The 27,285-nt window shown below is 37.9% G+C and overlaps 1 protein-coding gene across 7 annotated transcripts in view; it reads right to left on the bottom strand.

Annotated features, from left to right (window-relative positions):
- Nucleotides 1–2,229: 2,229 nt before the first annotated feature.
- UPL6 (ubiquitin protein ligase 6) overlaps nucleotides 2,230–27,285 on the bottom strand; it is a 76,366-nt gene continuing 51,310 nt past the window's right edge. For 3 of the 7 annotated variants that reach the window (XR_016049664.1, XR_016049662.1, XR_016049665.1), the window contains exons 19-26: nucleotides 19,915–19,994; nucleotides 17,735–17,905; nucleotides 17,544–17,633; nucleotides 15,769–15,849; nucleotides 4,543–4,616; nucleotides 3,612–3,683; nucleotides 3,393–3,485; nucleotides 2,230–2,727 (exon numbers count right to left, since the gene is read on the bottom strand). Coding sequence is in view for 2 of the 7 variants with exons in the window: in XM_011623984.3 (XP_011622286.1) it covers nucleotides 2,661–2,727; nucleotides 3,393–3,485; nucleotides 3,612–3,683; nucleotides 4,543–4,616; nucleotides 15,769–15,849; nucleotides 17,544–17,633; nucleotides 17,735–17,905; nucleotides 19,928–19,994 (715 nt within the window). In the remaining 5 variants the exon portion in view is untranslated. The remainder of the gene's footprint in view (nucleotides 2,728–3,392; nucleotides 3,486–3,611; nucleotides 3,684–4,542; nucleotides 4,617–15,768; nucleotides 15,850–17,543; nucleotides 17,634–17,734; nucleotides 17,906–19,914; nucleotides 19,995–27,285) is intronic. The other 4 variants (XR_016049663.1, XM_011623984.3, XM_088858638.1 and 1 more) reach the window with 2 other exon arrangements.

Raw genomic sequence — 27,285 nt, 5'->3', positions numbered from 1 at the left:
GATTTGTAATACATATATTTTTTAATATTCTTTACATTATGGTAAAGATTAAAAATTGTTTTGGTCACTAATACTCGCTTTTATATTTTTTCATTTTTTTCAAAATTTTTTTAAAATACCCCAAGGCACCTTTAAAATCCATTTTTTTCATTACTTTTCAACTTCATTTGAGTGCGTTTTGTTTTAATCATTCTTTATATGCTTTTCATATTTTAGTAGATTTTTTTTTGTATTCTTTTTATTTTTTCTACAATTTTTTGACTGCACCGGGACTTGTTCAATTAGAACAGTTGAATTGACCAGTTTACTGGTTAGGCCGGTTAAACAGCTTTTGGTCCCATGTCCAGTTAACCGTTCTGGTTCGATTTTGCGAACATTGATTGTAATTGTCTAACTTCAATTTAAAGTGCTTGGCACAATAAACGAATGCAAAATAATTTACTGAAATGGTCCTTTAAATCTTGTTTAACACTCAACTTTGATGTTAAAACTCAAAGAGATTACAGTGAGATTCACTTACAGCATCCTATAGATACTTTTACTTCGCTTGAAAAGGCCTGGTAATCGGGTTGGTAAACCCATTCGCCCAGTGGGTTGACGGGTTCAGGTTCAACTTTTAGACCCATTCGGTCAGATATGGGTCGAGAAGTATGGTCTTAACTGCCATCTCAGGCTGGGTCTTGGTCCAGCCAGGAGATAATCGGATTGGGTTGTGTCTGGGTTAAACCATAGACCATATAGGTTTGGGCAGGACTTAGACGCGACCCACCCTCGTTACAAGAAGTCTCTTTCTGAAAATGGTTCTAACCGTCCTGAACTTTGTTTATGGTATACTCTCCCTCTCTCATATGTGTTTTTGGCAGATGCATAAGTTTTCAATAGTAAGAATCTTTCTATTTTGATGCTCCAAAGTTCTATGATAGTTTTCAATAGTAAGAATCTTTTGATTAGAGAATGGAATATTTCTCCTTAATATTTTGACCAGGGAGAAAAGGGCGGTACATTGGGTTCCAGGTCATGTTGGGAGTCGGTTGGGTGATACAGGGACAAAAAGATTGTAAAAATTAAGAAAGTATCGCTTCTCGTTTTCAAACACGCAGGAGCGTTAACTCGAAACGATATTTATCCCTCTTCGATACTGTAAATTATATGCACAAGGAAAGACATTGGTCCTCGGGATACATGAAATCAAAAAGGCCTCTCCAAAGCTCTATGCCAATAGGTTTATGGTTTACTCTCTCATTTGAGAGTTCAGATGCACGTCAAGTACTAATCATGAAGAATGATTTCAACAAAAAAATTCTAAACCAAAGGCAATAGCATACCAGCATTAGAGCTTGTCATAACAAAAGAAGCACTCATAGTTCCCTTAAAAGTAAATACCAAAAGGGTGATTTCATGGGCATTTGGATTCTTTAAGGTTGCTCAGGATGCAGGTTAAATTGCATTAATTGTATCGCCTGGTTAAAGAATGTTGATAAGTAGGTTGCATTCTGCCAGTGACTTTACAGATCGGAAGGTATTGAAAATACCACTCCTAGCCCCTATTTTACTTTGTAGGGTTGGCAACAGGTTGGGTCGGACCCAAAACCAGACCCAAATGGTGTTCGGGTCCCATACCCGGACCTGAGTCGGGTCCCAGGTCAGGTCCAAGTCCATTGCCACCTATAAGTACAAAATGAATAGACCTCATAAGAACCTTCTCTTTCATATCGTACAATTTCCAGTAAAGCGCGGGTATTAGGGGAAGAGCAGGAGGCTGTTGGCAAAGAAACCTTTTCAGCCCTGGTTGAAACCTTTAGACAGCTAAAGAGATTCTTGTCAAATTCATGGAACATCCAGTTCACAAAGTAAGAACTTAGATCCAATTGAGTCAAAATTGCTGTTTATTGGGAAGCAGCTCGATTATTTGTGAAACCCACAAAAAGTAAACAAGGGAAATTTATCAAATTACCAAAATCGAAGATAGACAAACCAAACCCAATAGTTGGGAGCAAATTCGGATGATGACGACCCATAAAAGACAAACAATTTAACACTTTATCTATATCTTTTGATTTAATGCCAAAATACCCTTAGAAAAACACATGGTCTGGAACAGTTGCAAACAGGTAAAATCTGAAATACTTCCAAGTATTGTGACAAATTTCCAAAAAAATGATGCAATCGCCACTTCAAAGCTTTTTTGCCAAAATATGTTGTCCAATAGTAATGTGGTATAATACCATATGCTGGGGAGTATGTGTTCCATTACTAACATATAATGCAAAATATGTAAGTTGAGGAAAAAAAACTGCCCATAGGTTTATCAACAGGGCACACAAATCGTTGGAATTTAATTTTCAAAATGGAAACGAGTCTCCAATTGACACATTTTCCCCGAAGATGTACATCTATATACACTTCTATAAGTAAAACAGAACCAGACTAACCAAAATACAATGGAGAATATATACACAGCAGCAAAAGTGTATAGCTGACAGGTGATGAATCCATCTTGCCTGCCACAAGACACGGAGCTGTAATGGTGCATCATTCCATCTGTGTATACAGCCCACAACATGCCTCATCATGAGTTCCTGACCGTTGGATTGGAGGAGCTCCAGGTTCTTTTGAACTGCTATGTTCCCAGTTCGATTGCGGGGAGGTATTTTAGTACTTCAGCTTAAATCAAATCCGGCATCCGCATTGATTGCATAAATTAACTTCGTTTCCAGTTTCTCTTTGCTGTGCAAGGACATTGTCTCCAAGTTATCAAGCAATGCAAAAGAAAGGCAGCACATCGCTATACACTATTTAAAGTGTTGGAATCAGTGAATGAAGAAAAAGGTGGCCATCATTTGTGGATGCATATGAACAGCCCTCTCTCTCTCTCTCTCTCTCTCCTCATTTGCTTATGCGTAGCTACATCTCCCTCTCAGACATGCACACACTCACACATGCACACAAGTTTTTACAGACCACACACTTTTGTACCACACACACACAAATGGGAGCACTTAGTCAAATCAACTTTATGAATTTTCAGAAACAAATATTGTCTAGAGTTGAATTTTTATGAAAATCACCAAGATCCAACATGCGCATTAACATAGGTCTTGATAGGTCTCTCCCTCTTTCTCTCTCTCATGCACACACACACAATGGCACATACGCACACACACACATAGGAAGTTGACCAATATTTGCAAAGCCTTCTCGAGGTCTGAAGTGTCAATTTTGATAATGCATAAAATCACAGCCCAGCAATCATTTGGACATCCATCAATATAGTCATTCTCTCTCAAGCACAAATAGAAAGAGTAGAACACAAACTCGCACATGTATGCGTGTTTCTTTTACATATAGAATACCATGTAAACCCACGTAAGCAGTAGGATTAAAAGATATACCTCTTGTATGGAGGGAGCTTCAAAAGATTCATACAGGTTGCAGATGTTGGCAAACGATCAAGATCATATTCAGAAGCATGGTCCGGAGCAGCCCTGAAGTATGAACCAAGAGAATAACTAATACAATATACTACTCTATCTGGAATCTCCAATAACCATTATTGCATTGACATGATTTCATAAAGAGAAAAAAGAGAAGGGGGGAAAAAAAAATCAAACCTTTGAACGCAGAACTGAGGTTCCAAGTACTTGAATCCAAGCAGTGGTCCTCGAGAGCATCCAGTGACAAACCTGTAATTATAACATCTGCTCAGTCCATCTATTTCGTGCGTATCACACAAGTTCGTAACTTTTTTTTTTTTTTTTGAGAATGTTAACAGTGACAAGTATATGACTTTGATAAGGTTATATTTTTTGGATAAGTAACTTTGAAAAGGTAACTTTTAAGACCATCCTGTGGGAAAGACAGATGACACGCTCGAATTGTGAGTAATGAGTGTGAGGGATATGATTGATCTTCTCGACATTACTACACACAAGTTGGCAATTTGTTACAGATAGCAGATCACAATTGTGATGCCACATTTGGAGAGGCGATGAGAGCAAATATTTCGAGAGCTTTTTCAAAGATTCTTCAGAGGATAGATCAGATGATAGCTTCGAATGGCTTCACTATACATTTAGTGGTCCTCTTAACAACCGGACATGGATAACCTGATTTTGGTTCGTAACGGAGAAGTTTGGTTTCAATGAGGCAAATAGTGCTCGGTCATTTGATCAGAAACGATTTATGATCATGGTGACAGATTACACAGTATGTGTGGTTATTTGATCAAAAAACAATGTAAGATTTTGTGAAAGGCTACACTGTTAGAGAGGCACACATGGGTTTTATTGAGCATATAATTGATGAAAAGCGATAAGAAGGAAAACAATTATGATGTTATAGCTGTGAAAAGAACTAGGAGCTTAAGATACCAAAGTAATAACCATGATGTGAGCATAAATCTACTAGTACTGCAAATAGACTAGTTCCATGGAAAAATATATACAACACTGAAACAGTATAAGTAAAAGGAGCTAGCAAGTAATTTGAGGTACATATGCAGGGACAAATAAAGAGAAACAGTAGTGAAACCAGAAAACTTACTTCAAAAACTTATTCTGATGGTCTGAAGAAAAGTTCTTGACAACCTCCCAAAACATCTCAATGACAGGATGTTTCTGTTGATGTAAAGAAGTGTAAAATATTTGATGAACTTACATAACAAAAGGGAAAAAATCATAAATGACTAATGGCAATGATGGAGAAATTGTTTTTTGAAGTAACAATTCTCCAGCAAGAATCTAATAAACTTCTGTGATGGGGCATATTTAAAAGCATAACAAGGGATCTCCACCGAAAGTAGTATGACAATTACCAACATAAGAAAACAAAACAGTAAAATAGACGCTTTTGCACCAAATGCAGATCAGATCATTGTGATTTGTGAAAGTTATTGTTCAAACAAAATGAATAACAAAACATACACAGAGAATGGGACATGGTCATAAGCAGCAGTCGCAGCTTGTCATGCCAGCAAAGGGTGTGATAATCTCAGAAGCTATACAACACTTATAGATGCAGCTGATAGAGGGTGTCTTCAAGTTCCATAGATGCCTTTCCAAGAGCTGAGAACTCTTGGAGACTGACAAATGTTTTACAAAGATTTACATCAAGTAAAATGATGACTTCGATAAAACTATGTTTGTATTCTCAGGAAGATGCAGGCCTCGTTTTTTTCCTCCCTTACTTCAACCCATTGAGATGCTTCAATCGATTCACGCGTTTGTCAGTCTGAAGTTACATTTGCTGGTGTCTGCTCATCCACTAATGAACAAGATGCATTATAATATATTGTTTCTTTGCCACGTTGTATGTCTTCATATGTTAACGATACAAGGGCATCTTGCAGATTCCGACTCTCTGTACATTGCACACTTTTTTAAGGAACAGAAACTCCATTCTCTTGGCTTGAAGAGCATCACTGCAGGAATGAAGGCAACATTTTGATGGACCATTTATTAACAAATACGCCCCATGACTTCCTGGCCTCATTCAGGATAGTGAGAAGAAACAGTTTGGCCCCCTTTGCTATTCAACACATGAGCCTCTCTATCTTATAATATATATTAAAAGTAAAAACAACAACCAGTTTTCACTAATTTCTGAATAAGTCCATTCTTTCATGGAATTATGTTCAGACCAAATGGGGCCTTATATGGCGGGAACATTTCAGGAAGCAGTAGTATCACTACTTTGTGGGAGAGATGTCACAAATAAACAACTCCCATATTTTATGAAGGACAGACATCAAAAAAACTTCTGTCAAAGCACATATTCCACCGAAGGGGAAATTCTTTTGTCACCAAGGAAGGCAGAAACATGCTTCTGAATTACGGTGAACAATTTACTTCTCGAGTTTCACATGGTAAACGAGATTATTTGTAATTTTCCTTCATTTTCTCCTAAACATTCTGTATGCCAACAATGCTTAAAAAGCGAACAACTCTCTCAAACTATTAAAGTACCCCAGTTTGCTGTTTTGCACATGATCCTCTTAATGTTTCTGAAGTTCAACCTACTCCCCTTCGTGTTCGTGTTAACTTCGGTTGTGTTGATGAACTTCATACCTGGAAGACAAACAAGACAAAACAAGAGAGAGAGAGAGAGAGAGAGAGAGAGAGAGAGAGAGAGAGAGAGAGAGAGAGAGAGAGAGAGAGAGATAGAGATAGAGAGAGAGAGATAGAGAGATAGAGAGAGAGAGAGAGAGAGAGAGAGAGAGAGAGAGAGAGAGAGAGAGAGAGAGAGAGAGAGAGAGAGAGAGAGAGAGAGAGAGAGAGAGAGAGAGAGAGAGAGAGAGAGAGAGAGAGAGAGAGAGAGAGAGAGAGAGAGTTTGCATGAACTCTATTGGGCAGTGTCTACACACCCAATATAATGAGGCCTTAGATTAATTGCTGTGGTATTACATTAGCCCAGCAGTTTTACGAAAATACCGTTATGCAGATACATCTACCCAAAAAAAGGAAATATACAAAATATACATAAGAATACAACAATATCACAAGTCTAACACTCCGCCTCAAGTTGTACATTATGTTTAAACATGTACAACTTGCTTCTTAAATAATCATGCCTTTCGTTCGATAAGCCTTTTGTAAATATGTCTGGTGATTTGATCCTCTCTACCAATGAATTTTGCTTCAGCTTTTTTTCTCAAGATAAAATGGTAATCAATCTCAATGTGTTTCGTTTTATCACAAAATATTGGGTTTGTAGCAATGCTCATCATCATCAGAGCCTTTTCTAATTATTTGGGATCGGATATATGAATCCTAGTCTGCCATTCTGCTCTATCAAGGACCATACCCTCAGTGAGGCCATAAGTCCCCCATATCTTTTCTCACTACTTCCAACTATGTCTTTTGGGCTATCCTTTGCCCTTTATGAGCCTTCCACTTGAACCACCTCGCACCTTCTAACAGGTGCACTACTGGGCTTGCGCTGCACATGGCCAGCCCACTTAAATCTACTTACTCTCGTTTTATTGCCTATTGGAGCCACACATAAGTTCTCCCTAATGTATTCATTTCCAATTCTATCCCTTCTTGCCTTGCCATTCATCCATCATAGCAGTCTCATCTCAGCTACACTCATCCTATGGGTATGTTGTTTCTTGACTGCCCAACATTTTGCCCCATAAAGCAAAGCTGGTCTCACAGCTCTCTTATAGAACTTCTCCCTTCAGCTTCATTAGTATGTGGCGATCACATAAAACTCTGCTTGTACATCTCCACTTCGCCCACCTTGCTCTAATTCTATGTGCGGCACGTTCTTCAATTTCTCAATTTTCTTAAATTATCGACCTAAGATATCGAAAGTGCGCTCTTTTTGGTATTTCTTGGCCATCAATCTTAACTATTTCCTCATCTCTGCTCCTATTATTACTAAACTTGCATTCCATATACTTTATCTTAGTCCGACTAATTTTAAAACCTTTAGATTCTAGAGCATCCCTCAAAAGTTCTTTGTGTTGATGCCGCTTCAGTTCTCATCAATCAAAACTTTGTCGTCCATACACCATGGTACCTCATCTTGTAGGTTCCTATTTAAGTTGTCCATAACCAAGATAAAGAGGTACGGGCTCAACATTGACCCTTGATGTAAACTTATTGTCATTGAAAACTTACTGGTCTCTCCACTAGCTGTCCACACATTAGTTAGCACTCCCCCGTACATATCTCTCACCAAGTCGATATAATATCTGGAGATTCTTTTCTTTTCCAACACCCACCAAATTAACTCTCGAGGTACTCTATCAGAAGCTTTCTCTAGATCAATAAATATCATGTGAAGTCTTTTCCCCTTGCTCTAAACTTCTTAATAAGTTGTCTAAGTAGGAAAATGGCCTCAATTGTTGACCTCCCTGATACAAAACCAAATTGATTTTTTGATACACTCGTTTCATGTCTTAGTCGTTGCTCAATCACTCTCTCCCACAGCTTTATGTTGTGGCTCATAAATTTGATTCCTCGATAGTTCACACAATTTTGTTGTCTCACACGTTCTTGTAAATAGGTACCACAATGCTTTTCCTCCATTCATCGGGTATTTTCTTTGTTCTGGATACCTTGTTGAACAGCTTGGCCAGCCAGTCAATGCGGATCTCCTCCATGCATTTTTAAATATTTATCGGGATACCATCTGGTCCTAAAGACTTCCCTATCTTCATCATCTTAAAAGCTTCTTTCACTTCCAATATCCTAATCCAACGAATGTATATATGACCTCCGCCTCATTTATGCCAATGGTTCCTTCTAGCACTATGTTCCCACTATTGGCAGCAATCACTAAAGCATTTTTATTATCGCAGTAAAGGTATGATGTACCAACTTATATCCCACCAAGTTAGAAGACGATGAACCAATGTAATTTTTGTCTTCATTATAGCAAGGACCCTGTTTTTTGCTTCAATGCTTGATCTGCCAACTACTTTTTGTTTTCTACTCCAAGATATTATTTTTCCCAGGAAAACACTTGTAACCTGAAAGAGTATAATTAGGGTCTCCTTCCAATCTGCATCTGAATATCGAATTACGGACCCCCATTCTAGACTCGCTAATTTATTTCTCTTATACAACAAAACACTGCTAATGGAACCTTTAATATCCTTTTCAATGCCTCCATATGTACTGCAGTTGGCACATGCATGTATTGACAAACCTGATTAACACATATTAATCCAAACATGTACGAATCAAATATTGTAACACCCCTACCATACTTCTGTATTTTTTAGCTCTATTAGTGAGTCTCCTTGATCAACACACAATGTTTTATTCATTGTTTCAACAAGCGCTAGGCGGTCGGGGGGGGTCCAAGCCGCCCAAGCAGGTGCCCAGAACCTGGGCGGCCCAGTAGAAATTCTTTTTGTTTTGGGGTTTTCTCTTTCTAAAATAGCCTCTAATGAGTTTTAGGTTTCAAATGAACCTAAAACCCACAATTTTGTACTTTAGTATTAAAAAAATGACCCAAAAACACCCTCAAGGAACCTCATTTCCACCCCTGGGAGGGGGGGGTAGGCCCTGGGCAGTCGCCCGGGCGGGCGCCTAGGCGGGTTCCCGAGCGACTAGGCAGGCACCTAGGGATATCCGCCTAGTTTGGCAGCCTAGGCCTGGGCGATGCGCCCAGGCCTTCTGGACCGCCTGACGGCCGCCCAGGGGCTGGGCGGTCCACTTTTTAAAACAACGATTCTATTTGAGGCTAATGTGGTATAAAAAGGCTCGCAATTCAGCATATGGGCCTTCTCAAGCAAACCTAAAGCATATTTTTGCTATGGAAGGCAAATCTCACTACATGAATGATTCTCTTCAATTCCTAGGGAATATCTTGATTTCCTAGGCCCTTCATTTGAAACCTTTCAATGAGAAACTCCTTTATTTCATTTATCATATTATATCACTTCCTATAACAACAATATCATCCACATATATTATTGTAAAACTTGTACATCTCTATAACAAACTAATAACAATATCTTTCTCATCTTTCAAAAGGAATAGAGAGTTATCATTGGCAGATCTAGTAAAACCTTTGCCTTTTCATGCATCATAAAAAATATGGAACCAGGTTCTTGATGCCTGCTTCAGCCCAAGTATAGATCTCTTTAACTTACAAAATATTCAATTGGGCTTGCTTCATTGAATCCAGGGGGTTGTTCCATATATACTTTAATTTTCTATGCAGGAAAGCATTTTTGACATCCAATTGATAAAGTGACCAATCATGCATAAGAGCAAGAGACATGACAACCCTCATCATGACAATTTTAACAACTGGACTAAAGGTTTTCTCATAGTCCAAGCAATGCTGTTGGTTAAATCCTCTAGCCATAAGTCTTGTCTTAAATCTTTCCATGCCCCCTATCAGGTTTATATTTCACTTTGTATACCTATTTACAACTCACCACATACTTATCTCTCAGCCTGAGTACAATACATCGACATCGGTTAACATGCATGGCTTATATTTTTGTCCTATGGCTCTAAATCACTAATCGTCTCTTTTAGCTTCAAAGAAATTTCTGGGTTCTTTTATCTTCATCATTTCACACATAAATCCTTGAAAATTGCAGGTGAATCTTCCACAACTGATCCATTTGTCAATGTGATGCTTCACTCTTGTCGATATTCTCAACTTGACTTCATCTTGGTGCTCAGTCTCATGTTGCTCTCTATCTTGATGTTGTTGGGAATTTTTTAAGGTTGACTGTAAATTTTAAGGTTCCTGTCCAATCTTTTGGACCTTCTATGATATACAATTATGCATAGCATCCAAAAGCCTTCAACATGGCATAATTAACTAAAAGTGCACAAACAAAATAAGAGGGGGGTGCCACCCTAGGGACTTTATGTGGATCCCACATGGCCAAATGTCCTACTCATGGGTGACACACACGTGGGGATAGGATCCTAAGTCCCCACATGTGCCCTTCGTAGTTCTGAAAATTTTGAAACTACTTTTTTTAATGAATTTACAACAGAAATAAATTTTTAAAATTCTGAAAAAAATTGTAAAACTTATAAAAATATGTCTAATACCAAAATAAAATATCTTATAAGTGGACTGATACCAATGGGTCAAAATTAGCAACAATAAAGGCACTCCACTAACCTAAGAACCATGATCCACTACTGTTTTTTATCCAACCCAACAAAGACCCATGACCCACAGTTTCAATGCAAGGACTCATGATTAGCTTGTCAAAGTTGGACAATAAAATGTGGAACCATCATCCTGAAATGTGGATCATAGTTTCTCCCTTTTAAGAGCAAGTCTAACAGTTGTCACCACAATGCAAAGGGGCTCTCTATGCACATGTACATGTGTCCATCTACAAAGATGCTTCCCAATAATGCAGCTGTCATGTGTACATGCCGTACGGAAGTTTGTTGAGGCTTTAAACTATGCTCTTAAAGGCCTACAATAACATGCAGGAGACCACACAATTCTGTTGACCTACAAACATCACCCCTCGGCATCTCTCCAACCTCAACAAGGGATGACCACTATAAACTCTTCATGGTAGTGCTACATGCTCAGGGGTAAGGGTTTTAGACATAACCATGGCCATAAATCGTCGAACCCATAGTTAGTTAACATGCACACTCCCATTGAAGTGCATATTCCACTGTAAAGTTATCATTTTTACAAGCTCTCTAGACCTTTAAAGGCCACAAAACCCAACAAATGCTACCTCATTAATAACTTTATTCATTCTCTCAGCAACTCTGTTTTGGGTGGTGTGTGAACAAGAACTTGTTGCTCTATCCCGTGATCTTTCAAGTGGTTTTTGAAAGCATGAGATGAGCACTCTCTCTCCATCACTACAAAAAATGAAATTGGTTTCCATAATGTCTTTCAACAAGTAACTTTGAACTTCATAAAAATCCCGAATACATTAGCTTTGTTTTTGAGGAAAAACATCCTTGTGTAACGCAAGTACTCATCAATGTATGTAACATATAATAATAATAAGAAGAAGAACAAACAAGTGCAAGACCCCACACATCATAATGAACTAACTCAAATGGCAAGGAGGCTCTTCTATGACTTAATAATGTTATGAATTTTTGCCAACGTCAATAGATAAATAGACTAAGACCTTGGACATTTGAAGGGACAACACCCTCATTATGAAGTTTATTAAACGACTCCTACTACAATGACCAAGACAATGATGCCATAAATCGGCATCTTTATTAAAACTAAAACTCAAAACCAGCATCTAATGTTTCTTCGCAATGCGATCTATCACATATAGCTTGTCCACAATGAGTTCCCCTGGTGAACACAAATCCTGATTTTTGTTCCTTCCAAGAAACAAAATCCGGAGTAAATAGATAGCAAACCCCTCTATCACATGCTAATTGAGAACCAAAAATCAAAATATTTCTAATATTTGGAACAAGAAAGACATGATTCAAGTGAATAGGACCAAAGGAAAACTCGAACTCAACTGTGACATTGCCTACATGTGTGATGTCGCGGGAGGACCCATCACCAATAATAATAGAACCACTACCAGTAGGAGGATCAAGGGAAGAGAAGATACAAGGATCTCCAAATGTATGGTTGGCAGCTCTGCCATCCACAATCCATGCCCCATCAATAGGGAAAGTATTGGCATGAGATTCCATAGAATTGTTTAATGTTGGAACCGTGTTCTTAGTGTTTGCCAAGGCCGCAATTTGATTTCCTCATTTTATTTCATTGTCATTCTTGTATCTATCGAAGCAATTGTGGGCTGAGTGTCCTCCTCTTCCACACATTTCACAAGTAACTCTATTTCCATTTCTACTTCAATTAGGAGTAGGTAAAATACCTTGACCAGCACCATAGAAATTTCTACCACCATGACCATTTCTGCCACCTCGACCCCCACAACCTCTGTTATTTCCTAAAAAATTATTTGGGTTTTGTGCAACATTGTTCATATTACTAAAGAGGAATTGTGGTCTTCATTATTAGGAGAAGAATTGTATGCCTATTTACGTCAAAATGACACCTCATGTTGTAACAACATAAGTTGAAGCTTGGCAAAAGAAGGAAAAGAATTCCTTGTCATCAAATATGCTACAAAAGTTCTATAATCTTTACCCATCCTTGTAGTACATATTGTACCTTATCTTTATCTTCAACTGGCTACTAAATAATGGCAGCCTGATCACATATTCATTTTATCTTGTTATAGAATTTTGACACCGATATCTTCCCCTTTTACAATCTCGAAGTTCATATTTCAATTACATAACAAGAGCCTCAGATTCCTGAAAATAGGACTCTATTGAGGCTGTCCAAGGATCGTACGCTATCGATAAATTCACCACTTGAGCCCAACCAATAAGATTTTGGTCCTTAGCAAGTCGATCTTCATAGGCTGGGTCGACTTCCTGGTGCAAACCTAGCAGCTTGCAGCTAGGGTTTAGCAAAGAAGAAGATATGAAAGATCCAAAATTAGAGAAAGATTAAAAAACCAGAGATAAAAGGAGCATTTGCTGCTCGAGGGTGTTCAATAAAGTCCATAACGAGATGCTTTATTATATTTGAGTACATTTGTTGTATAAGAAAACAAGACTTAATCTTGGCCATCCAACTAATCTAATAATGGCCACTAATTGCAAAAGACTTTAAGTGAAGAAAAAAATATAAAAGACTCTAGAAATTACTACTTACCTCCAAGTAAATAAAATAACTCAAGAAATAAACAAAAGACATAAATGGACAAATTCATTGACTATTTTTCCCGTCTACAGTTCCTCTCGTAAGCTTTAAGCTTGTATGTTTTATCTAGATATTCGAGAGCACTATTCTGGGCTGTATCAATACCAAACTAATCCCTCTCTTTACATATGAAATTTGTGTTTTCTTGAGTAATATATATTGGTGGTGGCTTAACAGATCCATCCAAATGACCAAATCTTTTACTTTTGAACTTTCCACAATTTTGTGAGAGATAAAGGAAGTTCTAGAAGATGGTTTTATATTTTTCTTATCTTAGTTTAATTAGAAGTGGATACGGGTTAAAGACTCAAGGGATAAGGTTCTTAGAATTCCTCCCTAAATCATGACGGCTGCTTCATGGGATGGACGACTCAGATCTAATCCTCTCCCACCTTAAAGATTTCCTAAAATCCTGTTGGTTATGATGAGTCCCAACTTTGAATAGGCATATGTAGGGCCCTTGAGGCCTATGTAAGGAACGACCCCCAACCCTGACTAAAAAAAACAAATCTCAATACATTTTTTTATAGCCTCTCTCTCTCTCTCTCTCTCTCTCTCTCTCTCTCTCTCTCTCGCTCTGTCTCCTATCTCTCTCCTCCATGCCCCACTCTCTCTTCTTTCATCCTCCATTTCTCTCTCTCTTGGTGGTAGGCCACCCTCATAAGGACTTAGGGGTGGCACACACCACCCTATAAGATTAAGAGATAGGGGGCACATTGATTAGATCAAGGGGAGGTGCCACACAATGGGATGCCCTAAACGTTCATAAAGGGATCCAAGAATTCCTAATTGTGTTATGCTCTTATAGAAACCCTAGTTTATGACGTATCGCCTAAGGAAGCTTCCTGGCTCAGAAAATTCAACAAGGTCAATAGGATAAGAGTGCACCAGCAGTTAAGAAATTAGGTATGAGGTGTACTAAGCCCTAAGGGGGTAAACCTAGGCAAATTTTAGTAAGTCTTCCTGGTTTTTTGCTTTTATTTTCCAGTCATCTTTGATTGTTTATTTAAATTTCCATGAACATTGTTTGTGCTAAAATTGTTAGTGCCATCTTGTTTTTCATTCCTGGAATGTGTTTATTCTATTTAACAGTAAAAATAAAGATCCTAGATTGTATTTAGGGTTTTATTTCTTGTTTACAATAGTGTATTGTGATACTTGTAAGTGAAATTCATATATATTAATAGAAGAAGAAAAGAATTTTATTTCTCCCTTGGATTCCACATAGGCACTCCTTTCAAGATTTAGGGTTGACTGAGGGAATATTGAGGATTGGGAAACAAAATCGATTGATTAGGGGAATTGGGGTTCAATGACTGTGCCATAGTAAAGGGAAACAGACACAAAACATGATCACACCAAATCTGGAAAAGAAAAATAAGGCCAGATGATAGGAGAGGTGATTGGGAGCAATGATAAGGTCAGTTCCAGAGAGAATGAAACCAAATCTAGAGAGAGAGAGTAAGAAAGAATGTAGAAAACGTGAGAGTAAGAAATAGTATAGAAAAGGTGATCTTGAGAGAGAGACAATAAGATCTAGAGAAAAAGAGTAAGAGTGTAGGAAATGAATTTTCTTGGGATCAAGGAATAGTGTAAAGATTTTGAGAGACAAAGAAAGAACCAGTTCAAGCAGACAGATAGGACGAAGATGCTGCTCAAGGAAGGGAAAGAGATCAAAGATGCAAAAATAAAGGAACCTGGATAGGAGCATTTCAGCAATGGATGAACCGATTCTTCTCATCGAACCTGCTCTAATACCATGTTAACTTCGGTTGTGTTGATGAATTTCGTACCTGGAAGACAAACAAAAATATACGAGAGAGAGAGAGAGAGAGAGAGAGAGAGATAGTGTAGAGTTTGTGTGAACTCTACTGGGCAGCATCTAGATGCCTAGGATAATGAGGCTTTATATTAACTCTTGGTATTACATTAGGGCAACAGCTTTACGATACATAAAACAAAACAACATCACAAGTCTAACACATGCTTCTGTTGCCCACCACTTCCTATTTTTGTTTCTCACTTTTGGCAATTAGAATACAAACATTACCTTGCTCCATGAACAAACTAGCACATGGCACTGCTTACAAAGATCCATGCATCACTACTGGGTTCCCCTGATAGTGATTCCAAGTCTTGTGTGAGATGCCAGGCTTGTTAGACTTGAATTGGTTACATGTCTTATACAACATTGAAGATATGAATAAACAAACAAAAGACAGCCTTTGGAACTCTTTGATAATTCATCCCCAGTCAAAGATTCAACTAATATTTAGTCTAATGTTTCATCTTTGTTTAAAACATCAAACATCACAATATTGTTGTTTTCTGTCGTATAGCAAGAAACATAACATACCCATCATAGGTTCATTTACCAAATGAGCATTGAAGTCATACACAGTCCATTCATGAAATTACATGTCACAGGACTACAGATTACCTTGTAGCAGCAATTTCATATGCATCTAACAAATACAGATATGAAGTTAGGTAGGAAACCTATGCAGTTTGAATGTCAGATACACTACAAGGAAAACCAGAATTACAAGTTACCTCATGATAACCTCCAGTATAGTGTGTATTGGAACGTAGATCATCAACATTCATTCCCTCAAGTGAACCTGATATGAGAAGCTGGAAATATTCTTCTAGTCAAGGCAATGACATTATCGAAGCATAAACATATTTGTTGTAGAGTGACACAATAATGCAAACTTCTTTTTATTGGTACATTAATTCAAATAGTTAATCAAATTGATGATTGATGAGCAACTATAAATTAAAAGCTCGTATACTGTGCTCCGTGGGAGCAAACGGTACACTTACTCCCTCTGCCGAAAGATCAACTAGGTAGGATTTTTTTGATCTGAAATTTTATAATCCACTTGAGAATTACCAGATGATTGTTTTCAAAATAAAAAAAATTGAATTTTGAGTTCTTAAATTCATAAACACTTAGATCACACCCTCCAAAAATTGGATTGGATGTTATTTTTTCTGGGCACAAGCACAATGCAATTTGAACTCTCCTTTTTTGTTTTTTAAGGTTAATGGCTAAGTTGAAGAAGGATGCACCCCAAAATTTGGGGAGTCCTAAAAAAACTCCAATAGCATTTTACGCGAGGGAGAATAGAAGAAATGCTCTGGCAGGAGCATAGAATCTTTTGCCTAGAATCTTTTGACCAAAAAAAAAAAAAGGGACAGTATCTGGCATGAAGATCTGAATGGTACAAAGGCATGACCAACATGTGATCATGTTTGATAGGTGAACAGTGCCTGTTAAACATAATCAATGGTGGCTGCATCTTCACACTGGAGATAGTACTATAAAAATAAACAGAAACTATAAATAATATTAAATTTCTGAAAAATTACAAGAATACTTAATTTCTAGATTAATGATCAAGAATCAATCAAGTTCCCATTAAGAGCGATGCCCATGATACTAGGTTCACTTCAACAGTGGCACTTAAAGAAAGTATCGCTAAGTTCAAATATCTGATATGTATGAACAAATAACAGAGATGGAAATCACTGGTTTTGCTGAGAATGAACTCTTTTTCCTTTTTTGGGGTTTTGGGGTGAGAGGTGGGTGGACCGAATGCCCTTGGGAGAAGTATAACTTTGTCTGGAATGCACCCTCTTAACTACTGAAAGACACGTATCGAAAAGAGCATTGAGAGCATAAGCTGAGTGTTGATAGCATTGACAAAGATGGCAGAGCATAAAGAGTGTTAGCAGAGAGTGGAGAAAGTGGGAAGCATGATTACATTTATTGCTACGTCTAGTTACGTTCTTAACATGAGTTGACCATGTTTCGCATCTTGTAAGTCTGTAAGTATTTTCAAGTCTCCGTAAAACTGCTTTTTGCAAACATAAGATTCCAATGGGGCCCTTCAATTCATTCGTCCATAACATCGGAGTCAAATTTGGCACTTTACTACCAAAGGAATATTTTTGTTCAATGTATAGAGGCATTCCTTAGACTATCCCAAAAACTGAACTTGTTGGTCAAATTACTTCAGTATATTTTAAAATAAAATAAAATTATATGTTCATTTGATCCGACATTTTAAAGAACTATAAACAAGAAGAAAGTTGTCGACCAATAACTATGTAGTTGAAGAAGATACCAACCAAGTGACAATAAGAAAGAAGTAAGCCACTTGAGTCTGTTTAAAAGTGATTGCTTACAACAAAGAATATTCACATACAGGACTATTCACATAACAACAAAGAATTTCGAAAAAAGAAAAAAGAAAAAGAATATTCACATAACAACAAACATTCCAAGCTAGTTTCAAAATATAGTTTGCTGAAGATATGACCTGAAGTTCATGTTCATTGAACATTGCTATCCATTCAGGCTGTATAAGTTGCTGAAATCCTTGCAAGAAATTTAAACTTTGTTGACGTATCTGTAATGGAGACCGCACCATAGAGTGAGAAAATGCATGTAAAAAGAAGGAATGACTGAAGGGAAAGGAGAAACAGACAAGGAACTTGAAGACTAAAGAACCTGGATATTCAACCGATGATTGGCAATAAGGTGAATGAACATTATAACATTCTCATTAGTAACTTGTATATCTCTTCCCCCAGGAAGGAGCTCTTCCTCAGTCTGCTCTCCATACTCATTGTTTACGATCACAAAGTACAAACCAAGTTCGGATATATCACCTTTATAATGCTGAAACACCAATAATTGGCCCACGTGAGCATACCAGACTTGGGTAGAACTTTTAAGCATTGAGCGATATTAAAAAGGAAAACAATTGTATAGTTGAATACAAGAAAAGTTATGACATATGCATAGTTATTTCATGGTTCAAAATATTGAAAATCATGAGTAACATGTACATGCCATATACTGCATGCAAGCTCAGGCTTTGGATCACCATGGAGTCGGCATCAACAAATCATGTGTTTTCCAAATAAAATTCAATGAATGACAAAAATAAAGGATACATGTCATGCTTAAGTTGATCATTTGCATGGAATACCAGTCGATCCCCTAGCAGACCACCGTGGTCTTCTTGGGATACACATGGACATGGCAGCATGAAAACATGCCTTTAAGTTGAATGACTAGAATGCAGGAAATAGTTGTAACATATCAAACAAGTACCGCAAATCCCAGAACAGCCAAATTTGGCAAGAACAAGTAGACTAATTCTCCCCGTGAGTCAAAAGCTATCAAAGAGATCATATGCTGATTTTATCCAAAACAATTATTGGAGCACATTGTCTTTGTCCAGCATGCTTGTCTTATGGCAACCATCTGTTAGACCAACTACAAGCCAGTCCAGCCTGCTATCGCCTGGTTTTGGCTTGCCAGGACAACATAGTACGACTTGCAAGTAACCACTGCTACTAAATCCCTTCTTCTACTCAATCTCTTGCTATTATAGGCAACTCGTACCAACCACAATGTTCTTGAATTAACTATCTATTTGAGTGCCTGCTGCTACTCCTTATTCGAGTTGTACCCCCAACCAATCTGTCATTTCTCCTTTCTTCAAATAGTAATCCTTGATTTATAACAATGCACCTTCTGCTGTATGCTTTAGCAGCACCTCAAGCATCTTTGTCCGTGGTCCTGTATCAGCTCAACACTGCAATAGCCACTCTCAGTTCCAGATTGAGCTCCAGCCTGACCATGGAAGCTCCTCCTACCACTGACCTGCTTAAGCCCATCAGAATTGACGGCACAAACAGCAAGGTTCCAATTCAATTGACCCACCTCTCTCCACAAATCTTTTGAAGTTGGTCAAATCCTCATAACACAATTGGCATCCTTAGTAACGACGTATAATGTAATAAAATGTTCATGGATGGACGACTATCAAGGAAAAAATAGGTGAAGCCTTGACCAAGTCATGTGTCCCAACTAGAAATGTCTTCCCTTCCTGGAAGCCACATTTCCTCTCTCTCCAACATAGATACTAATGGTTCATGTGAAGGGCACTGGTGCAAGGAAAGTGGGCAAATTCCATTTCCATACTGCAGCGCATCCGCTGCCATGATCATTTCCTTCACGCTCACTTTATCCCCATCGATTTCCCTAATATTTTATCTTCCACCACAACAAAAAGTAGAGACACTTCAAAACAAAAAGATCGAAGCCTAGATACTTCAATATACATGAAGGATAATGACCCAATGAACCATCATCTTCTGTCAAAAAAGAGAAAGAAAAGGTCCCAGAGCATGAATGGCTCAAACCCATATATACCCTTGTAGGAACACCATCAAAAGCAACCAAGGACTATATAATATTAAAACAGCAACATGAGCTAAAACAATTCGTTGAATTATTAAGCATGACATACAATGGCAAGAGGAACAGGAAAATTTAAGAATGTGGCAGAAAAGATGAATTTTGCAATTCAATAATTGGAGAAAATCATGAAATACCAGAGGCCAGGATACACTTGTATATGATTCTACTCCCACATCTTTCTTAACTAAGGAAATGCTGTTTATCATAGAGAAAAGAATATTGTTCATCTTACCAGTTTCATTTTTTGCAAGCATCTAGAGTCTTAAAGTGATCAGAAGAATCTTTCCACCATCTTAATTCACACAATAAAACATTTAAGCATACTTTTTTTTAAGAAATTAACCTACAGATAGTGGCATAAAACAGAGCATCAGAGAACTTTATATGACACCATTCTATGATCGAAATACATTTACCAGAAAGTTTCACCTTTAAAAAAAGAAGGTGCTTATACAGTTCTGGATCCAGGGAAGGTAGGTCATGCAGGTAATTGTGCCTGATAGTAAGCAGAATATTGATTCATTAGTGAGGAAACCAATCCAGCACAACCATGAGAATATAGCAAGTTAATCAAATAATTACCCCTCTCAAGATGTGAAATTGATTGCTTTCAACAACAGCTATCACGCAATAGGATAATCTAGAAAAAAAATTATTTTGCTAAGCTACTCTAGGAAATTTTTTTCTAGAAATTTCTATTCTAGAAAATGCCGACAACTAAGAAATCAGAAGTACTGAAATAGACATAACGAACAACCAACAACATAGCATATTAGTGCTTCCTGTGTTCATGAATGTACAACAATTTACAGGATGATCTGTGACAACAAAAGAGAACAGGGAAACTTTGAAGAAAAGCAGCCGTACAACTACAAATATTCAGTTTATGGGGATTTAGACAATATTTCATGTCATAAGGAAATAAGTTTTCAAATATAGCCAAGTAAAGATGTAGATGAGAGGCCTGTGAAAGAACTTGGACTATTTTCAACAGCATGCATTGCAATGTAAATTGCACATACCAACATACACCAGACTATCACCAGAGCAAAGGCATAAATTCAAAGCAAAAGAACCATAGAAGCAAAGAACACAACATGGTAAAGACATGACGTAGTGACAAAAATAAACCACCAAAATGAACTAAGAAACAACCTACGAGTGATGGACCAGTCCCAGAATTCCATCTGTTGAAACTTGCACCAACCAACACATCAAATCTTCAAGGAAATGTATGTGAATCTTCAAATGGATCAGACTAAGATAAAAGGTTCTCTTCGATTTATGATATTTAACAAATGCAAGAAAAAAAACACTCAATCCACTAAAATGCGAAACTTGAAGAGCTGAAAGTATAAAATAAAATCTCTCTCCAACTTCAAGAAACAAATTCTGGTTCCTATGCTCTGAAAGATCAAATTAGGATTCCCACAAGCGTTCTGATCCCAAGCATTCAGTGGACTCAGAAAATGCATTATTTTGCAAGTGGGATGAGAGCTACTTTCAGTTTCAGTGATCACATATTGGCATTTTGGATTCCTGCAGGAGGACCGTCTCATCTAGAAATGTTTCAAACGCTGAAACACCACCCCAACCATGCCAAAGCACATTTTGGGACAGCATACAAATGAGACCAAACAACTAAAATTTGGCATATATCCTAAACAACTAATGGGTCACACTACAAAATGCATTGTAATAGTCCAAATGTAATTTCCAATAAAATCTGCAATAATAGTATTTGGTTGAAATCTGCAAGAATATTCTTTGGCTGTAGATGCTATACCTCTACTTTGAGATTGTCTTATCCCTTTCCTTTCTTCTGAGATTAGAGGTGTGTGTGTGTGTGTGTGTGCGTGAGAGAGAGAGAGAGAGAGAGAGAGAGAGAGAGAACTATTTTCTCCCCCATATCTTGAGAAACCAAACTTTAGGGAGAGTGCTTATGTCAATATCAAACAACTTGTTCGATCTCCCTGTGCACAAGTTTCAACAGCAAAATCCATATTTTGGCAGAATCTAAGGCTGACATATCACTACAGCCAGCTAAAATCACCTGTTCAAACACCTTCAAACCTTAAATTTGCTGAGTGCTTTCCATTGGCCTTCAATCGAAGTTTTTTTGACAAACATACTAAAGGTGTCTAATATCTTGCTGAAATTTTTTTGATGGAAACAAAGGTTCTTCACCTTGCTTTTAGGGGTTTCTGGAAGCTAGATCAAGTGGGAACAGTAGTGGTTCATTTTGAGCATTCCAGTGCCCTCTAGGAGTTTTGGATCAAAAGAGTATCACATTTGTATGCACTCTTAATTTTTTTTTACTAACACACGAGACAAACGATACCTTATGCATCTGTGACAAACTTTCATGAATTTTGGAATTTTCTTTGTGAACATATTTTATGGTTGCCGACCTCTTTTTTGCCTTTCTTGTCTGGATCATCTTAAGGTAGTATTTTTGTTTTAAAAAAAAACCACTTTTGTCCTAGCTGCTAATGTTTTTCATACTCTTTTTTGGCCATCTTATAGGCACTTCATATAGCTGAGTAAAGAAATATCACATGGTCAGTGAAATCTGCTTCTTAATAAATTACAACTGTCAAATTGAATAAAGGATAATTACCTATCTTAGGCAGTCTGTGCAAATTGGTATTGGGGCATTATAGAATGGGACAATGGGTCATGCCGATGGGACATCAAAGCCCCCTAGTTCTACAGATCCATTCAGTGAATGGAGAGCAAATGATGCAATAGCCATGCCATGGTTAACTCTATGGGACTTGAATATAAGTGATAGTTTAATGCTTTACGGAATGCTAAAGAAATATGGAATGCCTTTCAAGAGAAATCTCTTAGAAGGATAAGACCCTAGAGTATTCCAACTTCATTGTGACAGAGCAAACATTCAACAAGGAGGTAAGTCTCTTTCTGCATATTTTGAAATGTTGAAAAGATGTGGAATGAACTGAGTTACAATGACCTGCCTCCTTGTGATTATGCAACTGAGCTTGAAATGTATAGAACAAAAATAGATGAATGTCCGGTTTATGAGCTACATGTAGGTCGGGTTTATGAGCTACATGCAGGTCTTTAACTCAAAATTTCAAAATTTGATCGTAGCCTGCCAAAAACTTCCTTGCTTGTGCGACCTGTAATCATCCTGAACTAGAAGATTAGGGAAGGGAAGTTATGAGCCACTCAAAAATTGCAGTAAAGCAGGCAGCAAATAGTAGAATTACAAGTACAAATTGTAACCTTAGGTGAATCCTAAATAAGAGAAGCGTCTTTATCATGAAATTAGTGCACCTACTGCAAGAATGATGGCCATCATAAGATCAAGTGCTGGTCTTTAATGGTTGACCTTCCATTTAGGGGTCGCAATGGGCCGGGTGCCCTGGCCCGACCCTAAAAATAGGGCCTGGGCCACAAAATGTGACTCGAGGCTTAGGGGTCCTTGGACCGGCTCGGCTTGGGTCAAGGCCATGACAGGGCGGGCTGGACTGGTCTTGGCCATGAATTCTATGTTCGACGATGAAAGAGATTTAGTTAACCATCACATGATTGAGTACCTTTAGAGGAATAGCATTCTCCATCAAATATCTTGCATTCCTACTCTACAATAGAATGGGGTTGCGGAGGCAGAGGAGCACAAGAATAGGCATCTCCTAGAGGTAGCCAGGGCCATTATGTTTACCATGAATGTGCCTAAGATTTATTCGTGTAATGTTGTATCTGTTGGATCAGTCGGTTAGCCACTGCTATTTTAAGTCACATTCCACCTTTGGAAGAGCTGATTGGACACAATCTTTAGAGCATCTTACAGTTTTGAGTGTGCATATTATGCCCATCTACCATAAGGTACTAGAGAAAAGTTGGATCGTAGTTTTGAGGATATTCTCGCACGAAAAGGATATAACTATTTTGACCTTAAAAAGCAAACATAGTTTCAAAAAGTTCTACATTCTTTGAAGAGTCATATTTCTCCATGGATCCTACATCATCATCAACATCATCATCATCATCATAGCCTTTTTCCCAATTAAGTGGGGTCGGCTACCATTATGCTCTATTAAAGGCCATACCCTCAGTGAGGCCATGAGTCTTCATATCTTTCCGAACTACGTCCAACCATGTCCTTTTGGGCCTACCTCTTGCCTTTTTAAGTCCTTCCACTTGAATTAACTCGCACCTCGTAATAGGTGTTGTATTTGGTTGGGGCCACACAAGGTCAGCCCACCTAAGTCTACTCTCTCTCATCTTAGCGCCTATCGCTGCCACACCTAAATTCTCCCAAATGCATTCATTTCGAATTCTATCCCTTCTTGTCTTGCCACTCATCCATCTCAACATCCTCATCTCTGCTACACTCATTCTATTGGTATATTATTTTTTGTCCACCCAACATTCAACCCCAGAGAGCAAAGCTAGTCTTACAGTTGTCCTATAGAACTTGCCCTTTAGCTTCATTGGTATGCAGTGATCACATAAAATTCCAGTTGCACATCTCCACTTCACCCACCTAGTTCTAATTTTGTGTGCAACATCTTCCTCAATCTCTTCATTTTTCAGGATTATTGACCCAAGATATCGAAAGTACGGTTATTGTTGTACTTCCTGATCGTCAATCTTAACTACTTCCTCGTCTCTATACCTATCATCACTAAACTTGCATTCTATATACTATGTCTTAGTCCGGCTAATTTTATAATCTTTGGATTCGATAGCATCCCTCCAAAGTACTAACTTTGTGTCGACACCGATTCAGGTCTCATCGATCAAAACTATGTAAACTGCGAACAACACGCACTATGGTACCTCATCCTCTAAGTGCCTAGTTAAATCGTCCATAACTAAGACAAAGAGGTACGGGCTCAATGCTGATCCTCAATGTAGATCTATTGTCACTGAAAACTCACTCATCTCTCCACTAGTTGTTCGTACACTAGCTAACGCTCTATCGTACATATCTCTCACCAAGTCGATGTAGTTTTTGGAAACTCTTTTTGTTTCCAACACACGCAAAATCAAATCTTGAGGTACTCTATCATAAGCTTTTTCTAGATCAATTAAGACCATGTGCATGTCTTTCCCCTTCATCCTAAACTTCTCAATCAATTGCCTAAGTAGGAAAATAGCCTCAGTTGTTGACCTTCCTAGCATAAAACCAAATCGGTTTCCAAATACACTCGTTTTATGCCTTAGTCGTTGCTCAATCACTCTCTCCCAGAGCTTCATAGTATGGCTCATAAACTTGATCCCTCGATATTTCGCACAATTTTGTATGTCTCCTTTGTTCTTGTAAATAAGTAACCACAATACTTTTCCTCCATTCGTCTGGCATTTTCTTTGTTTTCAACACCTTGTTTAACAACTTGGTCAGTCAGTCAATGCTAATCTCCCTATGCACTTCCAAACCTCTATCAGTATATCATTTGGTCCTAAAGCCTTTTCTATCTTCATCTTTTTCAAAGCTTCTTTCACTTCTGACATTTTAATCCTACGAATGTATCTATGACCACCACCCTCATTTATACCACCAGTTCCTTCTACCGCTATGTTCCCATTGTGTTTGTCATTTCATAATTTTTGAAAATAAACTCTCTACCTTTCGTTGACCTCGTCATCTTTCACCAATACCCTTGATCCTCACTCTTAATGGATTTAATATGCTTTAGATCCCTACACTTTTTCTTTCTTATTTTTGCTAATTTGAAGACATCTTTTTTACCTTCTCCTGTTCCTAGTTTATTATAGAGATTATCATATACCTTAAGTTTAGCTTTACTTACTACTTGTCTAGCATTGTTCTTAACAATTTTATATTCTTTTAAGTTTTGATAGTTTCTATTACACTGTCAAGTTTTATAACACGATCGTTTTTCACTAATGGCCTTGTGAACTTCATCACTCCACCACCAAGTTTCCTTATTAGAGTTTCTTTTCCCTCTAGATTCTCCGAAAACTTCTTTTGCCACTTTCTTGATACAATCAGTCATCTCATTCCATATTACATTGACATCATGTTCAGAGTTCCATTTTCCCTCTTCAACTACTTTATCCCTAAATAAATCTATTTTCTCATTTTTTAAATTACATCACCTAGTTCTTTTACTTTCACCCCTTCTCTTCCATGTCTTTATGCAGACGTCCATACCCACGAACCTATGTTGGGTAGTCAAACTTTCTCCTGGGATAACCTTGCAGTCTTTACATGATGGTCGATCTACCTTCTTAACTAGGAAGAGGTCTATCTAGCTTTATGTGATCCACTTATATAGGTTATTAAATGTTCATCTCATTTCTTAAAGTAAGTGTTTGCTATTGCTTGGTTGTAGGCCATAGAAAAATCTAGAATAGTCTCACCCATCTCGTTTCTTTCCCCAAACATATCCCCCATGCACCTCTTCATATCCTCTAGTATCCTTCCCTACATGATCATTTAAGTCCCCTCCTACAAAAGTCCTCTCTCCATTTGGTATGCCTTGGACCATTCCATCTATGTCCCCCCCAAATTGTCTTTTAATTCTATCATCTAGTCCTACTTGTGGTGCATAAGTACTAATTACATTAATTATCTCTTCCCCTGGTATAAGTTTAATTAATAAGAGCATATCACCTATTCTTTTGACATTAACTACTTTATCTTTAAAATTTTTGTTAACTATTATGCATATGTCATTTTTATTATTATCCCCTTTCCTGTATACCCATCTATTTCTTTAGCTTTTTCTCCTTTCCATTTAGTTTCCTGTAGATAGGCTATGTTTATTCCCTTTCGTCTCATTGTATCCACTAACTCCATACTCTTAGGCTATGTTTACTTTCCTTCGTCTCATTGTATCCACTAACTCCATACTCTTAGGCTATGTTTACTCTCCTTCGTCTCATTGTAACCTATAAGCGTTCCTAAATTTCATGTGGCTATACGAATCCTATTCCATGGATCTTACATCTTCCTCTGAAATGTTTGAGGGGATGGATCATATTGTTTCACTAATTTCTAATAGAACATCCGTGCCACCAGAGTCAATTGACACACAGGGGTTTCCTCATCCCCATGTGACCCATGACAAAAGCCTAGTCCTATGAAAACAACATGCAGATCCACAAGATGACATGTCTTCTCATCACAACTCTGAGCAATCAGATGATGACCTAGGCATTCTCTATACGTTTTCATTTATCTATTGCTTTGCAAAAAGAAGAAAGAAACCCTTATCCCATAGATAAATTTGTTTCCTACTAAGCTTTATCTTCCTCGCATTGTACTTCTCTCCCTTCCCTTGACTTTGGTTCATAACCTAAAACCTTCCACTAAGGAATTGAATGTCCAGACTGAAGAAATGCCAAAAAAAAAAAGGCATAGATCTGGTTTCTTTTCCAAAAGAAAAGACCATAGGATCCCAATGAGTGTGGGGGCAAAAAGACCATAGGATGCCAATGTTCTAAAAGACGGATAGGTGGCCCTAAAGTATGGGGGTGAATGCGAGCGCGCGTGAGAGAGAGAGAAGAGAGAGAGAGAGAGAGAGAAATGTGATGGAGGGAGAAAAAAAGTACCATAAACAGTGTTTCAAAAAGCGCTAGGCGGGTCCTAGGTGGCCTAGGGGGTCCAGGCCGCCTAGCTCCTGGGCGGGTGCCCAGAACCTGGGCGGCCCAGTCGAATCCAAAAAGGATGCCCAGTCACAGATGCTTCTAAGGACTCAAAATCTTTTAAAAAACTAATAGATTTATAAAACATAAAAAATTCAATCTACTATCAATGAGTGATTTTTTATCAATTTTTGTCAACT

Source organism: Amborella trichopoda, chromosome 2, assembly GCF_054954075.1.
Source record: "Amborella trichopoda isolate Santa Cruz 75 chromosome 2, AtrichopodaSantaCruz75HAP2 v2.0, whole genome shotgun sequence".
In the NCBI taxonomy this organism is placed as follows: Eukaryota; Viridiplantae; Streptophyta; class Magnoliopsida; order Amborellales; family Amborellaceae; genus Amborella; species Amborella trichopoda.
The sequence above is the reverse complement of the archived record's forward strand: the minus strand, read 5'-3'. Positions and strand labels throughout refer to the sequence as shown.